The sequence below is a fragment of the Salvelinus namaycush genome, chromosome 24 (genome assembly GCF_016432855.1).
Source record: "Salvelinus namaycush isolate Seneca chromosome 24, SaNama_1.0, whole genome shotgun sequence".
Lineage (NCBI taxonomy): Eukaryota > Metazoa > Chordata > Actinopteri > Salmoniformes > Salmonidae > Salvelinus > Salvelinus namaycush.
In genome coordinates this window covers 25,906,337-25,930,351 of record NC_052330.1, presented here as the reverse complement: position 1 = coordinate 25,930,351, position 24,015 = coordinate 25,906,337, and the positions used below count along the sequence as shown (strand labels likewise).

Here is a 24,015-nt window from a genome sequence, read left to right as displayed (position 1 = left end):
CCTATTACTAGCCTGTTCAACCTCTCTTTCATATCGTCTGAGATCCCCAAAGATTGGAAAGCTGCCGCGGTCATCCCCCTCTTCAAAGGGGGAGACACTCTAGACCCAAACTGATATAGACCTATATCTATCCTACCCTGCCTTTCTAAGGTCTTCGAAAGCCAAGTTAACAAACAGATCACCGACCATGTCAAATCCCACTGTACCTTCTCCGCTATGCAATCTGGTTTCCGAGCTGGTCATGGGTGCACCTCAGCCATGCTCAAGGTCCTAAACGATATCATAAACGCCATCGATAAGAGACAATACTGTACAGCTGTATTCATCGACCTGGCCAAGGCTTTCGACTCTGTCAATCACCACATTCTTATCGGCAGACTCAACAGCCTTGGTTTCTCAAATGACTGCCTCGCCTGGTTCACCAACTACTTCTCAGATAGAGTTCAGTGTGTCAAATCGGAGGGCCTGTTGTCCGGACCTCTGGCAGTTTCTATGGGGGTGCCACAGGGTTAAATTCTCGGGCCGACTCTTCTATGTATACATCAATGATGTTGCTCTTGCTGCTGGTGATTCTCTGATCCACCTCTACGCAGACGACACCATTCTGTATACTTCTGTCCCTTCTTTGGAAACTAAGTGTCACGTTCCTGACCTGTTTTCCTTGTTTTTGTATGTGTTTAGTTGGTCAGGGCGTGAGTTGGGGTGGGCATTCTATGTTATGTGTTTCTATGTTGGGTTAAATGTGTTGCCTGATATGGTTCTCAATTAGAGCCAGGTGTTTGACGTTTCCTCTGATTGAGAACCATATTAAGGTAGGCTGTTCTCACTGTTTGTTTGTGGGTGATTGTTCCTGTGTCTGTGTCTGTCGCACCACAGGGGACTGTTTCGTGTTCGTTCGTTTGGTTAGTCTGTTCCTGTTCTTCGTGTTATATTGTAAATTCTCAAGTTCAGGTCTGTCTACGTCGTTTTGTTGTTTTGTAATTTTCCAAGTGTTTTTTCGTATTCGTCTTTGCTTTAATAAATATTCATCATGTCGTCACAACACGCTGCATTTTGGTCTGATCCCTACTCCTTCTCCTCATCCGAGGAGGAGGAATTAGACAGTCGTTACAGAATCACCCACCTACCAAGGACCAAGCGGCGTGGGTGAAAGCAACAGCGATCGCAGGATTTCTGGACATGGGAGGAAATATTTGGACGGTAAAGGTCCATGGGCACAGCCAGGAGAATATCGCCGCCCCAAAGCTGAGCTGGAGGCAGCGAAAGCAGAGAGGCAGCGTTTTGAGGAGCTAGCCCGGAAGCAGGAGAAGGATCTGGGCTACACTACGTGGGAGGAGATCGACAGGTGGGCGATCGACCCAAGGAGAGTGCCGGAGCCCGCCTGGGATTCTCTGGCGCAGTGTGAGGAGGGATACCGGCGAATGGAGGCAGCACGACGACGCGGTAGGAAGCCTGTTAGTCAAGCCCAAAAATTTCTTGGGGGGGGGGGGGCTAAAGGGTAGTGTGGCGAAGTCAGGTAGGAGACCTGCGCCAACTTCCCGAGCTTACCGTGGAGAGCGAGAGTACGGGCAGACACCGTGTTATGCGGTAGAGCGCACGGTGTCTCCTGTACGTGTGCTTAGCCCGGTGCGGGTTATTCCACCTCCCCGCACTGGCAGGGCTAGATTGAGTATTGAGCCGGATGTCATGAAGCCGGCCCAACGCATCTGGCCACCAGTGCGTCTCCTCGGGCCGGCATACATGGCACCAGCCTTACGCATGGTGTCCCCGGTTCGCCTACATAGCCCAGTGCGGGTTATTCCACCTCCCCGCACTGGTCGGGCTACGGGGAGCATACAACCAGGTAAGGTTGGGCAGGCTCAGTGCTCAAGGGAGCCAGTACGCCTGCATGGTCCGGTATATCCGGCGCCACCTCCCCGCTTCAGCCCAGTACCACCAGTGCTTACACCACGCACCAGGCTTCCTGTGCGTCTCCAGAGCCCTGTTCCTCCTCCACGCACTAGCCATATGGTGCGTGTCTTCAGCCCGGTACCACCAGTTCCGGCACCACGCACCAAGCCTCCTGTGCGTCTCCAGAGCCCTGTTCCTCCTCCACGCACTAGCCCTGTGGTGCGTGTCTCCAGCCCAGTACCTCCAGTTCCGGTACCACGCACCAAGCCTCCTGTGCGCCTCCAGAGTCCTGTGCGTCCTGTTGCTGCTCCCCGCACTAGCCTGAAGGTGCGTGTCCTTAGCCCGGTACCTCCAGTTTCGGCACCACGCACCAGGCCTACAGTGCGCCTCAGCCGGCCAGAGTCTGCCGTCTGCCCAGCGGCGCCTGAACTGCCCGTCTGCCCAACGCCGTCTGAGCTGTCCGTCTGCCAAGCGCCGCCTGAACTGCCCGTCTGTCCTGAGCCTTCAAAGCCGCCCGTCTGTACTGAGCCTTCAAAGCCGCCCGTCTGTACTGAGCCTTCAAAGCCGCCCGTCTGTCCTGAGCCTTCAGAGCCGTCTGCCAGACAGGAGCCGCTAGAGCCGTCCGCCAGACAGGAGCCGCTAGAGCCGTCCGCCAGACAGGAGCCGCTAGAGCCTTCCGCCAGACAGGAGCCGCTAGAGCCTTCCGCCAGACAGGAGCCGCTAGAGCCTTCCGCCAGACAGGAGCCGCTAGAGCCTTCCGCCAGACAGGAGCAGCCAGAGCCTTCCGTCAGACAGGAGCAGCCAGAGCCTTCCGTCAGACAGGAGCAGCCAGAGCCTTCCGTCAGACATGAGCAGCCAGAGCCGCCAGCCAGCCATGAGCAGCCAGAGCCGCCAGCCAGCCATGAGCAGCCAGAGCCGTCAGCCAGCCATGCGCAGCCAGAGCCGTCAGCCAGCCATGAGCAGCCAGAGCCGCCAGCCAGCCATGAGCAGCCAGAGCCGCCAGCCAGCCATGAGCAGCCAGAGCCGCCAGCCAGCCATGAGCAGCCAGAGCTGTCAGCCAGCCATGAGCAGCCAGAGCCGTCAGCCAGCCATGAGCAGCCAGAGCCGTCAGCCAGCCATGAGCAGCCAGAGCCGTCAGCCAGCCATGAGCTGCCCCTCAGTCCGGAGCTGCCCCTCAGTCCGGAGCTGCCCCTCAGTCCGGAGCTGCCCCTCAGTCTGGAGCTGCCCCTCATTCCGGTGCTGCCCCTCATTCCGGTGTTGCCCCTTAGTCCGGTGCTGCCCCTTAATCCAGTGGGGTTAATTTGGAGGGTGGCCATTTGGAGGAGGCTACGGAAGCAGGGTTTGACTATGGTGGGGTGGGGACCACGTCCGGAGCCGGAGCCGCCACCGTGGACAGATGCCCACCCAGACCCTCCCTTAGACTTTAGGTGGTGCGCCCGGAGTTCGCACCTTGAGGGGGGGGTTCTGTCACGTTCCTGACCTGTTTTCCTTGTTTTTGTATGTGTTTAGTTGGTCAGGGCGTGAGTTGGGGTGGGCATTCTATGTTATGTGTTTCTATGTTGGGTTAAATGTGTTGCCTGATATGGTTCTCAATTAGAGGCAGGTGTTTGACGTTTCCTCTGATTGAGAACCATATTAAGGTAGGCTGTTCTCACTGTTTGTTTGTGGGTGATTGTTCCTGTGTCTGTGTCTGTCGCACCACAGGGGACTGTTTCGTGTTCGTTCGTTTGGTTAGTCTGTTCCTGTTCTTCGTGTTATATTGTAAATTCTCAAGTTCAGGTCTGTCTACGTCGTTTTGTTGTTTTGTAATTTTCCAAGTGTTTTTTCGTATTCGTCTTTGCTTTAATAAATATTCATCATGTCGTCACAACACGCTGCATTTTGGTCTGATCCCTACTCCTTCTCCTCATCCGAGGAGGAGGAATTAGACAGTCGTTACAGAATCACCCACCTACCAAGGACCAAGCGGCGTGGGTGAAAGCAACAGCGATCGCAGGATTTCTGGACATGGGAGGAAATATTTGGACGGTAAAGGTCCATGGGCACAGCCAGGAGAATATCGCCGCCCCAAAGCTGAGCTGGAGGCAGCGAAAGCAGAGAGGCAGCGTTTTGAGGAGCTAGCCCGGAAGCAGGAGAAGGATCTGGGCTACACTACGTGGGAGGAGATCGACAGGTGGGCGATCGACCCAAGGAGAGTGCCGGAGCCCGCCTGGGATTCTCTGGCGCAGTGTGAGGAGGGATACCGGCGAATGGAGGCAGCACGACGACGCGGTAGGAAGCCTGTTAGTCAAGCCCAAAAATTTCTTGGGGGGGGGGGGGGGCTAAAGGGTAGTGTGGCGAAGTCAGGTAGGAGACCTGCGCCAACTTCCCGAGCTTACCGTGGAGAGCGAGAGTACGGGCAGACACCGTGTTATGCGGTAGAGCGCACGGTGTCTCCTGTACGTGTGCTTAGCCCGGTGCGGGTTATTCCACCTCCCCGCACTGGCAGGGCTAGATTGAGTATTGAGCCGGATGTCATGAAGCCGGCCCAACGCATCTGGCCACCAGTGCGTCTCCTCGGGCCGGCATACATGGCACCAGCCTTACGCATGGTGTCCCCGGTTCGCCTACATAGCCCAGTGCGGGTTATTCCACCTCCCCGCACTGGTCGGGCTACGGGGAGCATACAACCAGGTAAGGTTGGGCAGGCTCAGTGCTCAAGGGAGCCAGTACGCCTGCATGGTCCGGTATATCCGGCGCCACCTCCCCGCTTCAGCCCAGTACCACCAGTGCTTACACCACGCACCAGGCTTCCTGTGCGTCTCCAGAGCCCTGTTCCTCCTCCACGCACTAGCCATATGGTGCGTGTCTTCAGCCCGGTACCACCAGTTCCGGCACCACGCACCAAGCCTCCTGTGCGTCTCCAGAGCCCTGTTCCTCCTCCACGCACTAGCCCTGTGGTGCGTGTCTCCAGCCCAGTACCTCCAGTTCCGGTACCACGCACCAAGCCTCCTGTGCGCCTCCAGAGTCCTGTGCGTCCTGTTGCTGCTCCCCGCACTAGCCTGAAGGTGCGTGTCCTTAGCCCGGTACCTCCAGTTTCGGCACCACGCACCAGGCCTACAGTGCGCCTCAGCCGGCCAGAGTCTGCCGTCTGCCCAGCGGCGCCTGAACTGCCCGTCTGCCCAACGCCGTCTGAGCTGTCCGTCTGCCAAGCGCCGCCTGAACTGCCCGTCTGTCCTGAGCCTTCAAAGCCGCCCGTCTGTACTGAGCCTTCAAAGCCGCCCGTCTGTACTGAGCCTTCAAAGCCGCCCGTCTGTCCTGAGCCTTCAGAGCCGTCTGCCAGACAGGAGCCGCTAGAGCCGTCCGCCAGACAGGAGCCGCTAGAGCCGTCCGCCAGACAGGAGCCGCTAGAGCCTTCCGCCAGACAGGAGCCGCTAGAGCCTTCCGCCAGACAGGAGCCGCTAGAGCCTTCCGCCAGACAGGAGCCGCTAGAGCCTTCCGCCAGACAGGAGCAGCCAGAGCCTTCCGTCAGACAGGAGCAGCCAGAGCCTTCCGTCAGACAGGAGCAGCCAGAGCCTTCCGTCAGACATGAGCAGCCAGAGCCGCCAGCCAGCCATGAGCAGCCAGAGCCGCCAGCCAGCCATGAGCAGCCAGAGCCGTCAGCCAGCCATGCGCAGCCAGAGCCGTCAGCCAGCCATGAGCAGCCAGAGCCGCCAGCCAGCCATGAGCAGCCAGAGCCGCCAGCCAGCCATGAGCAGCCAGAGCCGCCAGCCAGCCATGAGCAGCCAGAGCTGTCAGCCAGCCATGAGCAGCCAGAGCCGTCAGCCAGCCATGAGCAGCCAGAGCCGTCAGCCAGCCATGAGCAGCCAGAGCCGTCAGCCAGCCATGAGCTGCCCCTCAGTCCGGAGCTGCCCCTCAGTCCGGAGCTGCCCCTCAGTCCGGAGCTGCCCCTCAGTCCGGAGCTGCCCCTCAGTCTGGAGCTGCCCCTCATTCCGGTGCTGCCCCTCATTCCGGTGTTGCCCCTTAGTCCGGTGCTGCCCCTTAATCCAGTGGGGTTAATTTGGAGGGTGGCCATTTGGAGGAGGCTACGGAAGCAGGGTTTGACTATGGTGGGGTGGGGACCACGTCCGGAGCCGGAGCCGCCACCGTGGACAGATGCCCACCCAGACCCTCCCTTAGACTTTAGGTGGTGCGCCCGGAGTTCGCACCTTGAGGGGGGGGTTCTGTCACGTTCCTGACCTGTTTTCCTTGTTTTTGTATGTGTTTAGTTGGTCAGGGCGTGAGTTGGGGTGGGCATTCTATGTTATGTGTTTCTATGTTGGGTTAAATGTGTTGCCTGATATGGTTCTCAATTAGAGGCAGGTGTTTGACGTTTCCTCTGATTGAGAACCATATTAAGGTAGGCTGTTCTCACTGTTTGTTTGTGGGTGATTGTTCCTGTGTCTGTGTCTGTCGCACCACAGGGGACTGTTTCGTGTTCGTTCGTTTGGTTAGTCTGTTCCTGTTCTTCGTGTTATATTGTAAATTCTCAAGTTCAGGTCTGTCTACGTCGTTTTGTTGTTTTGTAATTTTCCAAGTGTTTTTTCGTATTCGTCTTTGCTTTAATAAATATTCATCATGTCGTCACAACACGCTGCATTTTGGTCTGATCCCTACTCCTTCTCCTCATCCGAGGAGGAGGAATTAGACAGTCGTTACAGAATCACCCACCTACCAAGGACCAAGCGGCGTGGGTGAAAGCAACAGCGATCGCAGGATTTCTGGACATGGGAGGAAATATTTGGACGGTAAAGGTCCATGGGCACAGCCAGGAGAATATCGCCGCCCCAAAGCTGAGCTGGAGGCAGCGAAAGCAGAGAGGCAGCGTTTTGAGGAGCTAGCCCGGAAGCAGGAGAAGGATCTGGGCTACACTACGTGGGAGGAGATCGACAGGTGGGCGATCGACCCAAGGAGAGTGCCGGAGCCCGCCTGGGATTCTCTGGCGCAGTGTGAGGAGGGATACCGGCGAATGGAGGCAGCACGACGACGCGGTAGGAAGCCTGTTAGTCAAGCCCAAAAATTTCTTGGGGGGGGGGGGGCTAAAGGGTAGTGTGGCGAAGTCAGGTAGGAGACCTGCGCCAACTTCCCGAGCTTACCGTGGAGAGCGAGAGTACGGGCAGACACCGTGTTATGCGGTAGAGCGCACGGTGTCTCCTGTACGTGTGCTTAGCCCGGTGCGGGTTATTCCACCTCCCCGCACTGGCAGGGCTAGATTGAGTATTGAGCCGGATGTCATGAAGCCGGCCCAACGCATCTGGCCACCAGTGCGTCTCCTCGGGCCGGCATACATGGCACCAGCCTTACGCATGGTGTCCCCGGTTCGCCTACATAGCCCAGTGCGGGTTATTCCACCTCCCCGCACTGGTCGGGCTACGGGGAGCATACAACCAGGTAAGGTTGGGCAGGCTCAGTGCTCAAGGGAGCCAGTACGCCTGCATGGTCCGGTATATCCGGCGCCACCTCCCCGCTTCAGCCCAGTACCACCAGTGCTTACACCACGCACCAGGCTTCCTGTGCGTCTCCAGAGCCCTGTTCCTCCTCCACGCACTAGCCATATGGTGCGTGTCTTCAGCCCGGTACCACCAGTTCCGGCACCACGCACCAAGCCTCCTGTGCGTCTCCAGAGCCCTGTTCCTCCTCCACGCACTAGCCCTGTGGTGCGTGTCTCCAGCCCAGTACCTCCAGTTCCGGTACCACGCACCAAGCCTCCTGTGCGCCTCCAGAGTCCTGTGCGTCCTGTTGCTGCTCCCCGCACTAGCCTGAAGGTGCGTGTCCTTAGCCCGGTACCTCCAGTTTCGGCACCACGCACCAGGCCTACAGTGCGCCTCAGCCGGCCAGAGTCTGCCGTCTGCCCAGCGGCGCCTGAACTGCCCGTCTGCCCAACGCCGTCTGAGCTGTCCGTCTGCCAAGCGCCGCCTGAACTGCCCGTCTGTCCTGAGCCTTCAAAGCCGCCCGTCTGTACTGAGCCTTCAAAGCCGCCCGTCTGTACTGAGCCTTCAAAGCCGCCCGTCTGTCCTGAGCCTTCAGAGCCGTCTGCCAGACAGGAGCCGCTAGAGCCGTCCGCCAGACAGGAGCCGCTAGAGCCGTCCGCCAGACAGGAGCCGCTAGAGCCTTCTGCCAGACAGGAGCCGCTAGAGCCTTCCGCCAGACAGGAGCCGCTAGAGCCTTCCGCCAGACAGGAGCCGCTAGAGCCTTCCGCCAGACAGGAGCAGCCAGAGCCTTCCGTCAGACAGGAGCAGCCAGAGCCTTCCGTCAGACAGGAGCAGCCAGAGCCTTCCGTCAGACATGAGCAGCCAGAGCAGCCAGCCAGCCATGAGCAGCCAGAGCCGCCAGCCAGCCATGAGCAGCCAGAGCCGTCAGCCAGCCATGCGCAGCCAGAGCCGTCAGCCAGCCATGAGCAGCCAGAGCCGCCAGCCAGCCATGAGCAGCCAGAGCCGCCAGCCAGCCATGAGCAGCCAGAGCCGCCAGCCAGCCATGAGCAGCCAGAGCTGTCAGCCAGCCATGAGCAGCCAGAGCCGTCAGCCAGCCATGAGCAGCCAGAGCCGTCAGCCAGCCATGAGCAGCCAGAGCCGTCAGCCAGCCATGAGCTGCCCCTCAGTCCGGAGCTGCCCCTCAGTCCGGAGCTGCCCCTCAGTCCGGAGCTGCCCCTCAGTCCGGAGCTGCCCCTCAGTCTGGAGCTGCCCCTCATTCCGGTGCTGCCCCTCATTCCGGTGTTGCCCCTTAGTCCGGTGCTGCCCCTTAATCCAGTGGGGTTAATTTGGAGGGTGGCCATTTGGAGGAGGCTACGGAAGCAGGGTTTGACTATGGTGGGGTGGGGACCACGTCCGGAGCCGGAGCCGCCACCGTGGACAGATGCCCACCCAGACCCTCCCTTAGACTTTAGGTGGTGCGCCCGGAGTTCGCACCTTGAGGGGGGGGTTCTGTCACGTTCCTGACCTGTTTTCCTTGTTTTTGTATGTGTTTAGTTGGTCAGGGCGTGAGTTGTGGTGGGCATTCTATGTTATGTGTTTCTATGTTGGGTTAAATGTGTTGCCTGATATGGTTCTCAATTAGAGGCAGGTGTTTGACGTTTCCTCTGATTGAGAACCATATTAAGGTAGGCTGTTCTCACTGTTTGTTTGTGGGTGATTGTTCCTGTGTCTGTGTCTGTCGCACCACAGGGGACTGTTTCGTGTTCGTTCGTTTGGTTAGTCTGTTCCTGTTCTTCGTGTTATATTGTAAATTCTCAAGTTCAGGTCTGTCTACGTCGTTTTGTTGTTTTGTAATTTTCCAAGTGTTTTTTCGTATTCGTCTTTGCTTTAATAAATATTCATCATGTCGTCACAACACGCTGCATTTTGGTCTGATCCCTACTCCTTCTCCTCATCCGAGGAGGAGGAATTAGACAGTCGTTACACTAAGCGAAGAAGGGCGAGCAAAGCCTCCCTCACTCATGCTGCCAAACATACCTTCGTAAAACTGACTATCCTGCCGATCCTTGCCTTCGGCGATGTCATTTACAAAATAGCCTCCAACACTCTACTCAACAAATTGGATGCATTCTATCACAGTGCCATCCGTTTTGTCACCAAAGCCCCATATATTACCCACCACTGCGACCTGTATGCTCTTGTTGGCTGGCCCTCGCTTCATATTTGTCGCCAAACCCACTGGCTCCAGGTCATCTATAAGTTTCTGCTAGGTAAAGCCCCGCCTTATCTCAGCTCACTGGTCACCATAGCAGCACCCACCCGTAACACGCGCTCCAGCAGGTATATTTCACTGATCACCCCCAAAGCCAATTCCTACTTTGGTCGCCTTTCCTTCCAGTTCTCTGCTGCCAATGACTGGAACAAATTGCAAAAATCACTGAAGCTGGAGACCCATGTCTCCCTCACTAACTTTAAGCTCCAGCTATCAGAGCAGCACACAGATCACTGCACCTGTACATAGCCCATCTGTAAATAACCCATCCAATTACCTCATCCCCATACTGTTATTTATTTTTTTGCTCCTTTGCACCCCAGTATCTCTACTTGCACATTCATCTTCTGCACATATATCACTCCAGTGTTTAATTGATATATTGTAATTATTTCGCCACTATGGCCTATTTATTGCCTTACCTCCCTTATCTTACCTCATTTGCACACACTGTATATTGACTTTTTTTCTCTATTGTGTTATTGACTGTATGTTTGTTTATTCCATGTGTAACTCTATGTTGTTGTCTGTGTTGCACTGCTTTGCTTTATCTTGGCTAGGTTTCAGTTGTAAATGAGAATTTGTTCTCAACTAGCCTACCTGGTGAATTAAAACAATTAAAAATAAAACCACTGGATTATTGGCTGTTCTGGACCTTTTGGACTCTGATCCGGATTACTAACCTCTGCCTGCTCTTGACCTGTCGTTTTGCCTGCCCCCGTTCTAGTAATAAACTTTTGTTACTTCGACACTGTCTGCATCTGGGTCTTCCCTATAACGTGATGTAGTGCTTATAATTGTATTCCCTTTTGTAACACTCCATTGACATACATAATAAGCTCTGTATGAGTCTTCAGATAACACACTGCTTGACCACGTGTCTGTCTATGCAGAGGAACCCAATGCCCTTTGGCTGGCGCCAGTACAGTTGACATCATGGGTCAATTGTACAGTTCCCTATTCTGCATTTTTTTGCTGTCTTTGGGCGGCTTGAACAACCCTTTGATAAACAGATCTACATGAGCAGCAGCTATCACATCAGAGAGAGAGAGAGAGAGAGAGAGAGAGAGAGAGAGAGAGAGAGAGAGAGAGAGAGAGAGAGAGAGAGACAGAGACAGAGAGAGAGAGAGAGAGAGAGAGAGAGAGAGAGAGAGAGAGAGAGAGAGAAAGAGACAGACAGACAGACAGACAGACAGACAGACAGACAGACAGACAGACAGACAGACAGACAGACAGACAGACAGACAGACAGACAGACAGACAGACAGACAGACAGACAGACAGACAGACAGCGAAAGAGCGAGAGAGAACCCTAGAAAGAAGAATGGTGGACGTGTCAGAAAGCTGGCTGTGGTGTTGGATCTGAAATATTAAACTAATAAATATGAGAGAGGATGTCTATGTGTCAGGCCAACAGGGACCTCTCCTCTCACCGCTGATATCAGCGGGTTTCATATTATTTCATTATTTCACTGCTATTTTTATTCTATTTTATTCTGTTCTAGGATTTCTTTCATGGATGTAATGAGCTTCAGATGTGTTCGCTGTGCGGCCGCCGGCCTTGGCTCACAGGATCGTCACGGAAACTGTTTAACTGGATTAGAAGACCTGGATCAGGGGCAAGTGATGGTGGAGCATCAAGCTTGTAATAACATTGTAATAATATGGTCAATTAGCAGACTTTTTCCCAAAGCTGTCAACACATAGGCCTACAGCATATTCAGTGTACATGGCTATGGTGTTGCAAGCATCATGCACCAACCAAACAATTGGAAGCAATTCATTTCCAATTGGTGGTACTGTCTAACTAGTAGCCCTGCTTCCAAGGCATTCCAATGACCCAGACACATTCCAAACTGAGGTCCTCATAGTGAACAATACCAGCTAACACTGCTGTTACTGGGACCTGTTGGTTAGTGTACTGTCCAACCATGCCACATCTACACAGTCACATGGGAGGTGAGTGAGTGGCGCTCCCTGGTGACTCAGCAGGAATGTACGCATCATCATTATGAGCCCAAAGATCACTAAGAGGCTCATTTATTAGAGACAAGAGGAGGGAGAGGGTGATGGGGGGATTAGAGGTGTTGTTTATATTCATGTTTTGTGTTTTTCCAGCCAGAGGAGTGGATGGAGGAGACAGGGGGGGGATCAAAGTAAGCACATTAGACAGCGGGACGCTTCAGAACACTCACTGGCCTCAGCTGACATAACAGCTTTCTGTGTCCTCGGTACACTCTTAGAAAAAAAGGTGCTATCTAGAACCTAAAATGGTTCTTCGGATGTCCCCATAGGATAACCCTCGAAGAATCCTTTTTGGTTTCAGGTAGAACCATTTTGGGTTCCATGTAGGACCCTTTCCACAGAGGGACAGCCGAAGAAACCTTTTGGAACCCTTTCTTCTAAGAATGTAGGGATGGGCATTTGACATTTGTTGACTGTTCAAGTACTTGCATGTTTATTTTTTTGAGTAATAGAGTACTCTGAATGCAAAATATATTCAACAAAAATATAAACGCAACATGCAACAATTTCAACGATTTTACTGAGTTACAGTTCATATAAGGAAATCAGTTCATTTAAATAAATAAATTAGCGATGGGTGGGCTTGGGATGGCATAGGCCCACCCATTTGGGAGCCAGACCAGCCAATCAGACTGAGTTTTCCCCCACAAAAGAGCTACAGACAGAAATAATTCTCAGTTTCATCAGGTGAAGAAGCCGGATGTGGAGATCCATGGTCTGCGATGTGAGGCCAGTTGAACGTACTACTAAATTCTCCAACTTTGGAGGCGGCTTATGGTAGAGATATAAACATTCAATTATCTGGCAACAGCTCTGGTGCACATCCCTGCAGTCAGCATACCAATGTCATGCTCCCTCAAAACTTGAGACATCTGTGGCATTGTGTTGTGTGACAAAACTGCACATATTATAGTGGCCTTTTATTGTCCCCAGCACACGGTGCACCTGTGTAATGATCATGGAGTTTAATCAGCTTCTTGATATGCCACACCTGTCAGGTGGATGGATTATCTTCACAAAGGAGAAATGCTCACTAACAGGGACGTAAACAAATGTGTGCATTTGCAAATGTTATTTGAGAGAGATAAGCTTTTTGTGAATATGGAACATTTCTGGGATCTTTCAGTTCATGAAACATGGTACCAACACTTTCTATGTTGTATTTATATTTTTGTTCAATGTATACAGGTATATGTTTTTAGAACAGAAAGGCAAGGCCTGCAATGGAAAAAACATGTGTGCATTTATCTATATACCAACAGTGCACAACAATCACTAATTTATCATAACCATTACAGATAACAAATCCTAATCACTAATTTATCATGACCATTACAGATAACAAATCCTAATCACTAAATTGCCTAATATAAACTCAGCAAAAAAAGAAATGTCATCTCACTGTCGACTGCGTTTATTTTCAGCAAACTTAACATGTGTAAATATTTGTATGAACATAACAAGATTCAACAACTGAGACATAAACTGAACAAGTTCCACAGACATGTGACTAACAGAAATTGAATAATGTGTCCCTGAACAAAGGAGGGGTCAAAATCAAAAGTAACAGTAACAGTCAGTATCTGGTATGGCCACCAGCTGCATTAAGTACTGCAGTGCTTATCCTCCTCATCGACTGCACCAGATTTGCCAGTTCTAACTGTGAGATGTTACCCCACTCTTCCACCAAGGCACCTGCAAGTTCCCGGACATTTCTGGGGGGAATGGCCCTAGCCCTCACCCTCCGATCCAACAGGTCCCAGACATGCTCAATGGGATTGAGATCTGGGCTCTTCGCTGGCCATGGCAGAACACTGACATTCCTGTCTTGCAGGAAATCACGCACAGAATGAGCAGTATGGTTGGTGGCATTGTCATGCTGAAGGGTCATGTCAGGATGAGCCTGCAGGAAAGGTACCATATGAGGGAGGAGGATGTCTTCCCTATAACGCACATCGTTGAGATTGCCTTCAATGACAACAAGCTCAGTCCGATGATGCTGTGACACACCGCCCCAGACCATAACGGACCCTCCACCTCCAAATCGATCCCGCTCCAGAGTACAGGCCTCGGTGTAACGCTCATTGCTTCGACAATAAACGCGAATCCGACCATCACCCCTGGTGAGACAAAACCGCGACTCGTCAGTGAAGAGCACTTTTTGCCAGTCCTGTCTGGTCCAGCGACAGTGGGTTTGTGCCCATAGGCAACGTTGTTGCCGGTGATGTCTGGTGAGGACCTGCCTTACAACAGGCCTACATGCCCTCAGTCCAGCCTCTCTCAGCCTATTGCGGACAGTCTGAGCACTGATGGAGGGATTGTGCGTTCCTGGTGTAACTCGGGCAGTTGTTGTTGCCATCCTGTACCTGTCCCGCAGGTGTGATGTTCGGATGTACCGATCCTGTGCAGTTGTTGTTACACGTGGTCTGCCATTGCGAGGACGATCAGCTGTCCATCCTGTCTCCCTGTAGCGCTGTCTTAGGCTTCTCACAGTACGGACATTGCAATTTATTTCCCTAGGCACATCTGCAGTCCTCATGCCTCCTTGCAGCATGCCTAAGGCGCGTTCACGCAGATCAGCAGGGACCCTGGGCATCTTTCTTTTTGTTTTTCAGAGTCAGTAGAAAGGCCTCTTTAGTGTCCTCTTTAGTGTCCATTTTCAATTATCTTTGAAAGACAGGGTCCTGAAAAAGGACGTTTCTTTTTTTGATGAGTTTATATTCATATGCCATTTAAGATCCATTTATTGAAACCGTAATATCATCTGGTTATATTTTATCGTGGGACACAATCTTCAAAAAGGTAGTAACCTCAGCAGTGGCGTCTGCTTGTAGAAGCCGTTGTATGGCTGTGCAATGGCATATCCTTGTTTTGTTAATTTAGCAGACGAAACGCTCTTATTTCCCCAGCCCTTATCACAGTCAAGACACACATATTTTATAGCAAAAAAACATGATGTAATATAAATTAATGAAATATAACAGAACATTTTTCCAAATGAAAAAAGTTGCCAGTGCGAAGCGCATCTCACATCACAGTTATTCTCAAGGAGTGATCATTTGAAACAGGCTTTTTTTGGCACGTTATTAATTTTACATTGAACAGTGCATGGTGATGAACTAAGGCCACAACTTCTGTTTGGTGAGTATCATTCAATCAATCAAATGTATTTATAAAGCCATTTTTACATCAGCCGATGTCACAAAGGGCTATACAGAAACCCAGCCTAAAACCCCAAACAGCAAGCAATGCAGATGTAGAAGCACGGTGTCCAGGAAAAACTCCCTAGAAAGGCTGGAACCTGGGAAGAAACCTAGAGAAGAACCAGTCCTGTTCTGGCTGAGTAGGCCTAGGCTTAATTATTATGATGAAAATATGCTCTTTGTATTTGGGTTCCGGCGCCGACAGAGATGGTCGCCTCGCTTCGAGTTCTTAGGAAACAATGCAGTATTTTGTTTTTTTTATGTATTATTTCTTACACTGTTACCCCAGGAAATCTTAAGTATTTATGTGTACATATTATTATTCATTCATTTACACTTGGGGGTAAAAGGTAGTTGTTGTGAAATTGTTAGATTACTTGCTAGATATTACTGCATGGTCGGAACTAGAATCAAAAGCATTTCGCTACACTCGCATTAACATCTGCTAACCGTGTTTATGTGACCATTAAAATTTGATTTGATGGAATGTTTTTTCATATTTTGAGTGTGGAGCCTGTCTAAGTTTAGGGGGGTTATAGCCTAAGCTAGGGATGGGCAATTTTGTTTTGTTTTACAGTTCATTTTGTGCGATTCTACACACTTTGCCTAGCCTCGGTTCATTCGAGGCTACTCTTTGCCATGGGGTATAGAGAAGATTTAGCAATTGTATAACTCATTTCATGCAATTCTACTCATTTTGACATGGGGCAGAGAGAAAAAAAATGCTGTTTTACAGCTAACTTCCAGCAATTCTACACATTTTGCCATAAGGTGGAGAGAAATGTTTGTAATATGATACCTGAGTGAGAGGGCTAGCATTATGGATGGGTCCTAGGGGGCCTGGCCTGCCTTACTGTACCTCCTTGCCCATCCAAATAAAATATTGATATATTGATAATTTATTTGACAGAGACGCGCGTCGACAGAAAGATGCATCAATCTCAGATAAAGCATCCGAGCGAGCGAAACAGTGCCCTCTGTCTCCTTATGTGTAGACCATGTGTCTGATGCTGTGTGGACAAAAGGAGTATGATATGTCATACTGTTTCTGACCAGACAGCATCAGACACATGGGCTACATGTAGTAGGACAGAGGGGTGCTGTTTGGCTCGATAGTTTCAGCAGAGAAGAAGAGGCGAAGCGAGAGGGCTCACTCTCACAAAAATCTGTCCTGAATAAGCCCAATGCGTTTCTATGGGCATAATTTGCAGACCTAAGCTTGCGCCTATTTGGGGAGCCAGCAATTTGTGCATCGCGGTGGGGTAGCGTTAACAAGGGCAGTATTATGTTTGAGTTTATGTTTGGTTGGTGTGGTGTTTCCGGGGTCCTTGGTGATTCCCGGTTTTATGGTAGGGGAATTCTTTCTCTTTGCTCTTGTTTTCTTTAATAGAATGTCGGTGGGCGGAGCCGGGAGGGTCGTAAGCAAATTGGGACACACCTGGGCTCGGGTGTGTCCGGGGATAAATACTCCATTCCCTCCATTCATTGAGGAGACTCTCCACGCAGACACACTGTTATTTTTGGTTGTGGCATTTTGTGGATTATTTGTTTTGACACCTCTCAAAACCCCTCATTATCACCATCTATGCACACAACCACTCACTTACACTACTGATTACTGACTACACACACCATTGTTAATTGTATATAGTTTACTTTAGTTAATAAATATATTTTTGTTATTCCTTGATCTCTGCGTTGTCTCCCTTTTTGTTACGGCCTAGAGCCAGTTTGTGACAAGTTAATGTGTCTTGAGTATAATTTAAAATGTTGAGACAAGAAGAAGGGGAAGGGTGTGTGTCACGCCCTGACTGTAGATTGCTTTGTATGTTTCTAATTTTAGCTTGGTCAGGGTGTGATGTGGGTGGGTATTCTATGTTGTAGGTCTAGGTTTTCTATTTCTATGTGTTTGGCCTGGTATGGTTCTCAATCAGAGGCAGCTGTCTATCGTTGTCTCTGATTGAGAGCCATACTTAGGTAGCCTGTTTTCCCACTTGTGTTTGTGGGTGATTATTTTTACAAACTTATTCCATTTAAGAATCATGGAGGCCACTGTGTTCTTGGAGACCTTCAATGCTGCAGACATTTTTTGGTACCCTTCCCAAGATCTGTGCCTCGACACCATCCTGTGGCACCATCCCAATTTAACCAATTTTAGAATAAGGCTGTAACGTAACAAATGTGAAAAAAGTCAAGGGGTCTGAATACTTTCTGAATGCACTGTATACAAGCACACACCCATGTGCGTGTGAGTGCATGCACACACACACACACACACACACACACACACACACACACACACACACACACACACACACACACACACACACACACACACACACACACACACACACACACACACACACACACACACACACACACACACTCTCTCCCTGCTCAATCACATCAAACATACTACAGTGTGGTTCAGTTGGTAGAGCATGGTGCTTGCAACGCCAGGGTTGTGGGTTCAATTCCTACGGGGTCCAGTACAAAAATGTATTCACTCGCTACTGTAAGTGGCTCCTTTTTTGGGTAACAGACATATACAACAAAATGTACATTGTGGACGCAGATGATATAACTTAAAAGTAATAATTAAAACGCTTGTTTCCAAAGTGGTCCTCGACGGTAAAAATAATAACACTTATAATGACTAAAAGACAAAAATACAAACAACCATAAATACATTAATTTATATTGACATTCTAGAAAGTGTCACTATTCACTGCACTTTTTCCTAACCTTAAAAAAAAAAAAAAAGGTTTTCACATTTTAACCATAAAAAACGATCTATTCATTGCACATCATACCTATCATTCAAATAAATACACATGACCAGCAGTTATTACGTGACTTTTCTCCATAGTACCGTAGCCTACCTGTGAAACGTTTCTTCCCGGTGAGGTCGAACTCATTGGAAGGGCTGTTGTTGAAGGGCCTGCTCTCTGGTTCAGGGGTGGGGGGGTCTGGGGTGGTGGTGGTGGTAGGGGGCAGGGTGGGGAGCAGGGTGGTTTGCCACAACAACTCATCTAGAAAACAAGGCAAACAAACAGCAAGTTAAGGCATGAACATCGCAGACTAGATACATACCCATTGAATCCAATCTAAATGGGTATGATATTTTGCTACATAGGACTAAACCTGTGTAATTGCTATGTAATAATCATGTAATAGCGCTGGAAATGAGTGTGATCTCACTGGAAATTAGTGTGATCTCACTGGAAATGAGTGTGATCTCATTGGAAATGAGTGTGATCTCACTGGAAATGAGTGTGATCTCATTGGAAATGAGTGTGATCTCACTGAAAATGAGTGTGATCTCATTGGAAATGAGTGTGATCTCACTGGAAATGAGTGTGATCTCATTGGAAATGAGTGTGTGTCACGACTTCCGCCGAAGTTGGTCCCTCTCCTTGTTCGGGCGGCGTTCGGCGGTCGAAGTCACCGACCTTCTAGCCATCGCTGATCCACTCTTTGCTGATCCACTTTTCATCATCGCTGCAGTATGCGCGAGGACGTCCGTCTGGAGTTGGCCTGCAGAGACACCACCCTCACGTTCGACCAGCTGGTGGACTTGTCCATCCGGCTGGACAACCTGCTGACTACCCACGGACGTTCAGATCGGGGTCTGGTGGTTCCATCCTCCCACACCCCTTCTCCGATACCCATGGAGCTGGGAGGGGCGGTGCGCAGGGAGACTGGGGGTCCAGCTCGTGCACCATCTGTGGCCGCAGAGGTCACGCTGCCGGTCGGTGCCGGGTTGGTTCCTCTGGGGATCGAGGCAACAGGCAGGGCGCTCTGGCGTCACCCCAGGTGAGCCGGCACCAATCTCACCCAGAGCCCTCTGTTGCACATATGTTTGTGTATGTCACTTTCCCTGAGTTTTCCCCACATTCCCAGCATAAGGCGCTCGTTGATTCATGTGCGGCTGGGAATTTTATTGATAGAACGTTAGCCCATAGTTTAGGGATCCCCATTGTTCCTGTGGCTGTGCCCTTCCCCGTTCACGCCTTAGATAGTCGACCATTAGGGTCAGGGTTGATTAGGGATGTCACCGCTCCTTTGGGCATGGTGACGCAGGGGGGTCACAAGGAGAGAATTAATCTCTTCCTTATTGACTCTCCTGCATTTCCCATGGTGCTGGACCTACCCTGGTTAGCTTGTCATAACCCCACTGTTTCTTGGCCACAGAGGGCTCTCACGGGGTGGTCGCGAGAGTGCTCAGGTCGGTGTTTAGGGGTTTCCGTTGGTGCTACTACGATGGAGAGTCCAGACCAGGTCTCCACCGTGCGCATTCCCCCTGAATATGCCGATTTGGCTCTCGCCTTCTCCAAAAAGAAGGCGACTCAATTACCACCCCATCGACGGGACGATTGTGCGATAAATCTCCTGGTAGACGCTGCACTTCCCAGCAGTCACGTGTATCCCCTCTCACGGGCGGAGACTGAGGCTATGGAAACATATGTCTCCGAATCCCTGCGTCGGGGGTACATTCGGTCCTCCACTTCACCTGCCTCCTCTAGTTTGTTTTTTGTGAAGAAGAAGGAGGGAGGCCTGCGCCTGTGTATTGACTATCGGGGTCTGAATCAGATCCCTGTGAGGTATAGTTACCCGCTACCGCTCATAGCCACAGCGATTGAGTCAATGCACGGGGCGTGCTTCTTCACCAAACTAGATCTCAGGAGCGCTTACAACCTGGTGTGTATCCGGGAGGGAGACGAGTGGAAGACGGCTTTCAGTACCACCTCAGGGCACTATGAGTACTTTGTCATGCCGTACGGGTTGATGAATGCGCCATCAGTCTTCCAAGCCTTTGTAGACGAGATCAGGGACCTGCACGGGCAGGGTGTAATGGTGTATATTGATGACATTTTGATATACTCTGCTACATGCGCCGAGCATGTGTCCCTGGTGCGCAGAGTGCTTGGTCGCCTTTTGGAGCATGACCTGTACATCAAGGCTGAGAAATGCCTGTTCTTTCAACAGTCCGTCTCCTTCCTAGGGTATCGCATTTCCACCTCAGGGGTGGAGATGGAGAGTGACCGCATTTCAGCCATGGGTAATTGGCCGACTCTCACCACGGTAAAGGAGGTACAGCGGTTCTTAGGGTTTGCCAACTACTACCGGAGGTTTATCCGGGGTTTTGGTCAGGTAGCGGCTCCCATTACCTCACTGCTGAAGGGGGGCCCGGTATGCTTGCAGTGGTCAGCTGAGGCGGACAGGGCTTTTAGTCACCTGAGGGCTCTGTTTACCTCGGCTCCCGTGCTGGCCCACCCGGATCCCTCTTTGGCGTTCATAGTGGAGGTGGACGCGATAGGTGGACGGATAGGAGCTGTGCTCTCTCAGCGCTCGGGTACGCCACCGAAGCTCTGCCCCTGTGCCTTCTTCTCGAAGAAGCTCAGCCCGGCGGAGCGAAACTATGATGTGGGAGACCGGGAGCTGTTGGTTGTCGTCAAGGCCTTAAAGGCGTGGAGACATTGGCTTGAGGGGGCTAGACACCCTTTTCTCATCTGGACGGACCACCGCAATCTGGAGTACATCCGGGCAGCGAGGAGACTGAACCCTCGCCAGGCAAGGTGGGACATGTCTTTCACCCGTTTTGTGTTTACCCTTTCCTTCAGACCAGGCTCCCAGAACGTGAAGGCAGACGCATTGTCCCGGCTGTATGACACAGAGGAGCGGCCCATGGATCCCACTCCCATACTCCCCGCCTCCTGCCTGGTGGCGCCGGTAGTGTGGGAGCTGGACACGGACATTGAGCAGGCGTTACGTGCAGAGCCCGCTCCCGTCCAGTGTCCCGCTGGGCGTCTGTACGTCCCGTCTGCTGTTCGTGACCAGTTGATCTATTGGGCCCACACGTCACCCTCCTCTGGTCATCCTGGGATCGGTCGGACAGTGCGCTGTTTGAGCGGGAGGTACTGGTGACCTACCTTGGCTAAGGACGTGAGGGTTTATGTTTCCTCCTGCTCGGTGTGTGCCCAGTGTAAGGCTCCTAGGCACCTGCCCAGAGGTAAGCTACACCCCTTACCCGTACCACAGCGGCCTTGGTCACACCTGTCGGTGGATTTTCTGACTGATCTTCCACTCTCACAGGGTAACACCGTGATCCTGGTCGTTGTGGATCGTTCCTCTAAGTCCTGTCGTCTCCTCCCTCTGCCCGGTCTCCCTACGGCCCTACAGACTGCGGAGGCCTTGTTTACACACGTCTTCCGGCACTACGGGGTGCCTGAGGATATAGTGTCTGATTGGTGTCCCCAGTTCACGTCTAGGGTCTGGAAGGCGTTCATGGAACGTCTGGGGGTTTCGATCAGCCTTACTTCAGGGTTTCAGCCCGACAGTAAAGGGCAGGTGGAGAGAGTGAACCAGGATGTGGGCAGGTTTCTGCGGTCCTATTGCGAGGACCGGCCGGGGGAGTGGGCGGCGTTCGTGACCTTGGCCGAGATGGCACAGAACTCGCTTCGGCACTCCTCCACTAACCTCTCTCCCTTCCAGTGCGTACTGGGGTACCAGCCGGTTCTGGCGCCTAGGCATCAGAGTCAGAATGAGGTTCCTGCGGTGGACGACTGGTTCAGGCGCGCAGAGGAGACATGGGAAGCTGTCTGTGTTCACCTTCAGCAGGCCGTGACGCGCCAAAAGGAGAATGCAGATCGCCACCGCAGTGAGGTGGGTCTAGCTCTCGACCCGAAACCTGCCCCTCTGCCTGCCCTGCCGGAAGCTGGGTCCGCGGTTTGTGGGGCCATTTAAAGTCCTGAGGAGAGTGAACGAGGTATGCTACAGGTTACAACTTCCACCCGATTACCTTATTAACCCCTCGTTCAATGTGTCTCTCCTCAGGCCGGCGGTGGCTGGCCCGCTCCAGGAGTCTGAGGTGCGGGAGGTTCCTCCGCCCCCTCTAGACATTGGGGGGGCCCCGGCGTACTCCGTTCGCTCCATACAGGATTCGAGGCGTCGGGCGAGGGGCCTTCAGTATCTCATGGAGTGAGAGGGGTACGGTCCGGAGGAGAGGTGCTGGGTCAAGGGGGGGGGGGGGGGGGGGGGGGGGGTACTGTCACGACTTCCGCCGAAGTTGGTCCCTCTCCTTGTTCGGGCAGCGTTCGGCGGTCGAAGTCACCGACCTTCTAGCCATCGCTGATCCACTTTTCATTTTCCATTGGTTTTGTCTTGTCTTCCATCACACCTGGTTCCAATTCCATCAATTACATGTTGTGTATTTAACCCTCTGTTCTCCCCCATGTCCTTGTCGGTAATTGTTTCTTGTAGTGCTTAAGCACGGTATGCTGGTATTTACCGGGTTTTGTTTGACCCATTTGTTGTATTGTTCTGTTGACGATGGTTTATGGATATTAAAGGACACCGTTGTAAATCAGTTTTCGACTCTGCCGCCAGCACGCACCTCACTACAGTGTGATCTCATTGGAAATGACCCAGACGGTGTTCCTTTCAAAAGACAACTTCTTCCATTATTTTTTCCATTCCTGGGGTACCAGGTATTGAACATGATGCTCGTTTTGCAGTAGATTACTGTATGTTCATGGTTCTGAGAAAAGGAGAGCGGCACACTCTAGGAGCTCAGATGCAATAATTCATCAGTGTATAAGCCTAACAAATGTGTAAGGATTAAGTCAGTGAGGTCAGTGAAATGAATGAGTTACTTCCAGCAGCACCAGTTGGTCTGGCCTGTGGAGTGCCAACGAACCTCTGCATGACATCATCATGTGCCTAAAACACAGCCTTGAGCCAATGCAATTTGTCCCACACGACTATTCTATAGCAAGCTAATAGGACTAGGTGCATACGAGCAATTGTTTTCTTATTGTGCTTAAACTATAACATCATAATGCTCACCAAACATAACATCATCACAGTTGCCCCATTCACTAAAACCAGTGACCATGCATTACCATAACATACCATACCATAACATGACATAACATGACATGATATAACAGTCATCACACGCATCAATATCAGAGAACAGAACAGTGCAGTAGAGCATGCCAGGGCATTCATTCTCTCTGGGTTAGAAATGCAGTTCACAGGCACTGTATAGTTGAGTTGGCCAGATAAAACATCAGAAACACAGCCGACGATGGAAGGAGCCCCAACCCCAAACCAAACAAACACACAACTGACCGCATCAAAAAAGCAAAGACCACAGGCAAGGAAACATGAACTAGAGAAGATTGTAAACAAACAGATTAACTGATAGATAAACATTGAAACAAGGCAGGCTCAGCCCAGTGGCCTACTCAATAGCTAAAGGATCAGGCACCATGGCAACCGTACCCATGGAGTCCATTTCCATTCCTGAGGATTCCTCTGTAGGAAAAGCGTGACATGCTATAGCATGACCACAAACCACACTATACACACACACACACACACACACACACACACACACACACACACACACACACACACACACACACACACACACACACACACACACACACACACACACACACACACACACACACACACACATACTGTACATACACACATACATACACACACACACAGGATCTTAATTTGAGCCAGTTTGCTACAGCAGGAAAATAATCCTGCAGCAACAGGAAATGTGGATTATGATGTGGATTATAATTAATGGACATTTTAGTAGGGGTTGATACATTTTTTGTTATGGCAAATGAAGTCTGAAATCTCAAAGTGGGAATTACAAACTTTAAAAGCCTTTTAAAAACTCAAATACACTACAACTTGCAGCTGTGAAGGAAAATCCTCAGCAACAAAAGAGTGATCAAATTAAGATCCTACATCTGTACACACACAGAAAAGGCACAGCCATATGCACCTATACACACGCTGTAACACTCCCTCTGTATTCAAGATACAGTAAAAAGCTGAAAGTAAACGGTGGAAAAAAGTGGTGCACTGTTTTGAGTTAACAAATAAGTATTTCCTTCTTTATTTGTTCTTAGTCATCTCAAATGCCTTATTGTAAACTCAACACAACTGGGCATAGTTATTCCATTATACTTTCAAAGAGGAGACTTACATTGCAAAGCATACTACTTATGGCTGTCTGTCTTTGAGTGTGTATTTGTTACAATTTCCCCTACTAGAGCCCTATAAAATGTATTTGTCAGAATGTGAACTTTGTGGCATCCCTATGGAACACTTAGCCAGAAAACTGTGTGTTAGTGTGTGTTGATCGTGTGTCTTGTAGTGAGAC

The 24,015-nt window shown here is 51.0% G+C and overlaps 1 protein-coding gene across 1 annotated transcript in view; it reads right to left on the bottom strand.

The window, feature by feature from the left end:
* The window catches only part of LOC120019371 (fibronectin type III domain-containing protein 1-like), an 82,512-nt gene that overhangs the window by 14,076 nt on the left and 44,421 nt on the right, over positions 1-24,015 (bottom strand). The window contains exon 15 of the mRNA XM_038962661.1: positions 17,702-17,851. Coding sequence (XP_038818589.1) covers positions 17,702-17,851 — 150 coding nt within the window. The remainder of the gene's footprint in view (positions 1-17,701; positions 17,852-24,015) is intronic.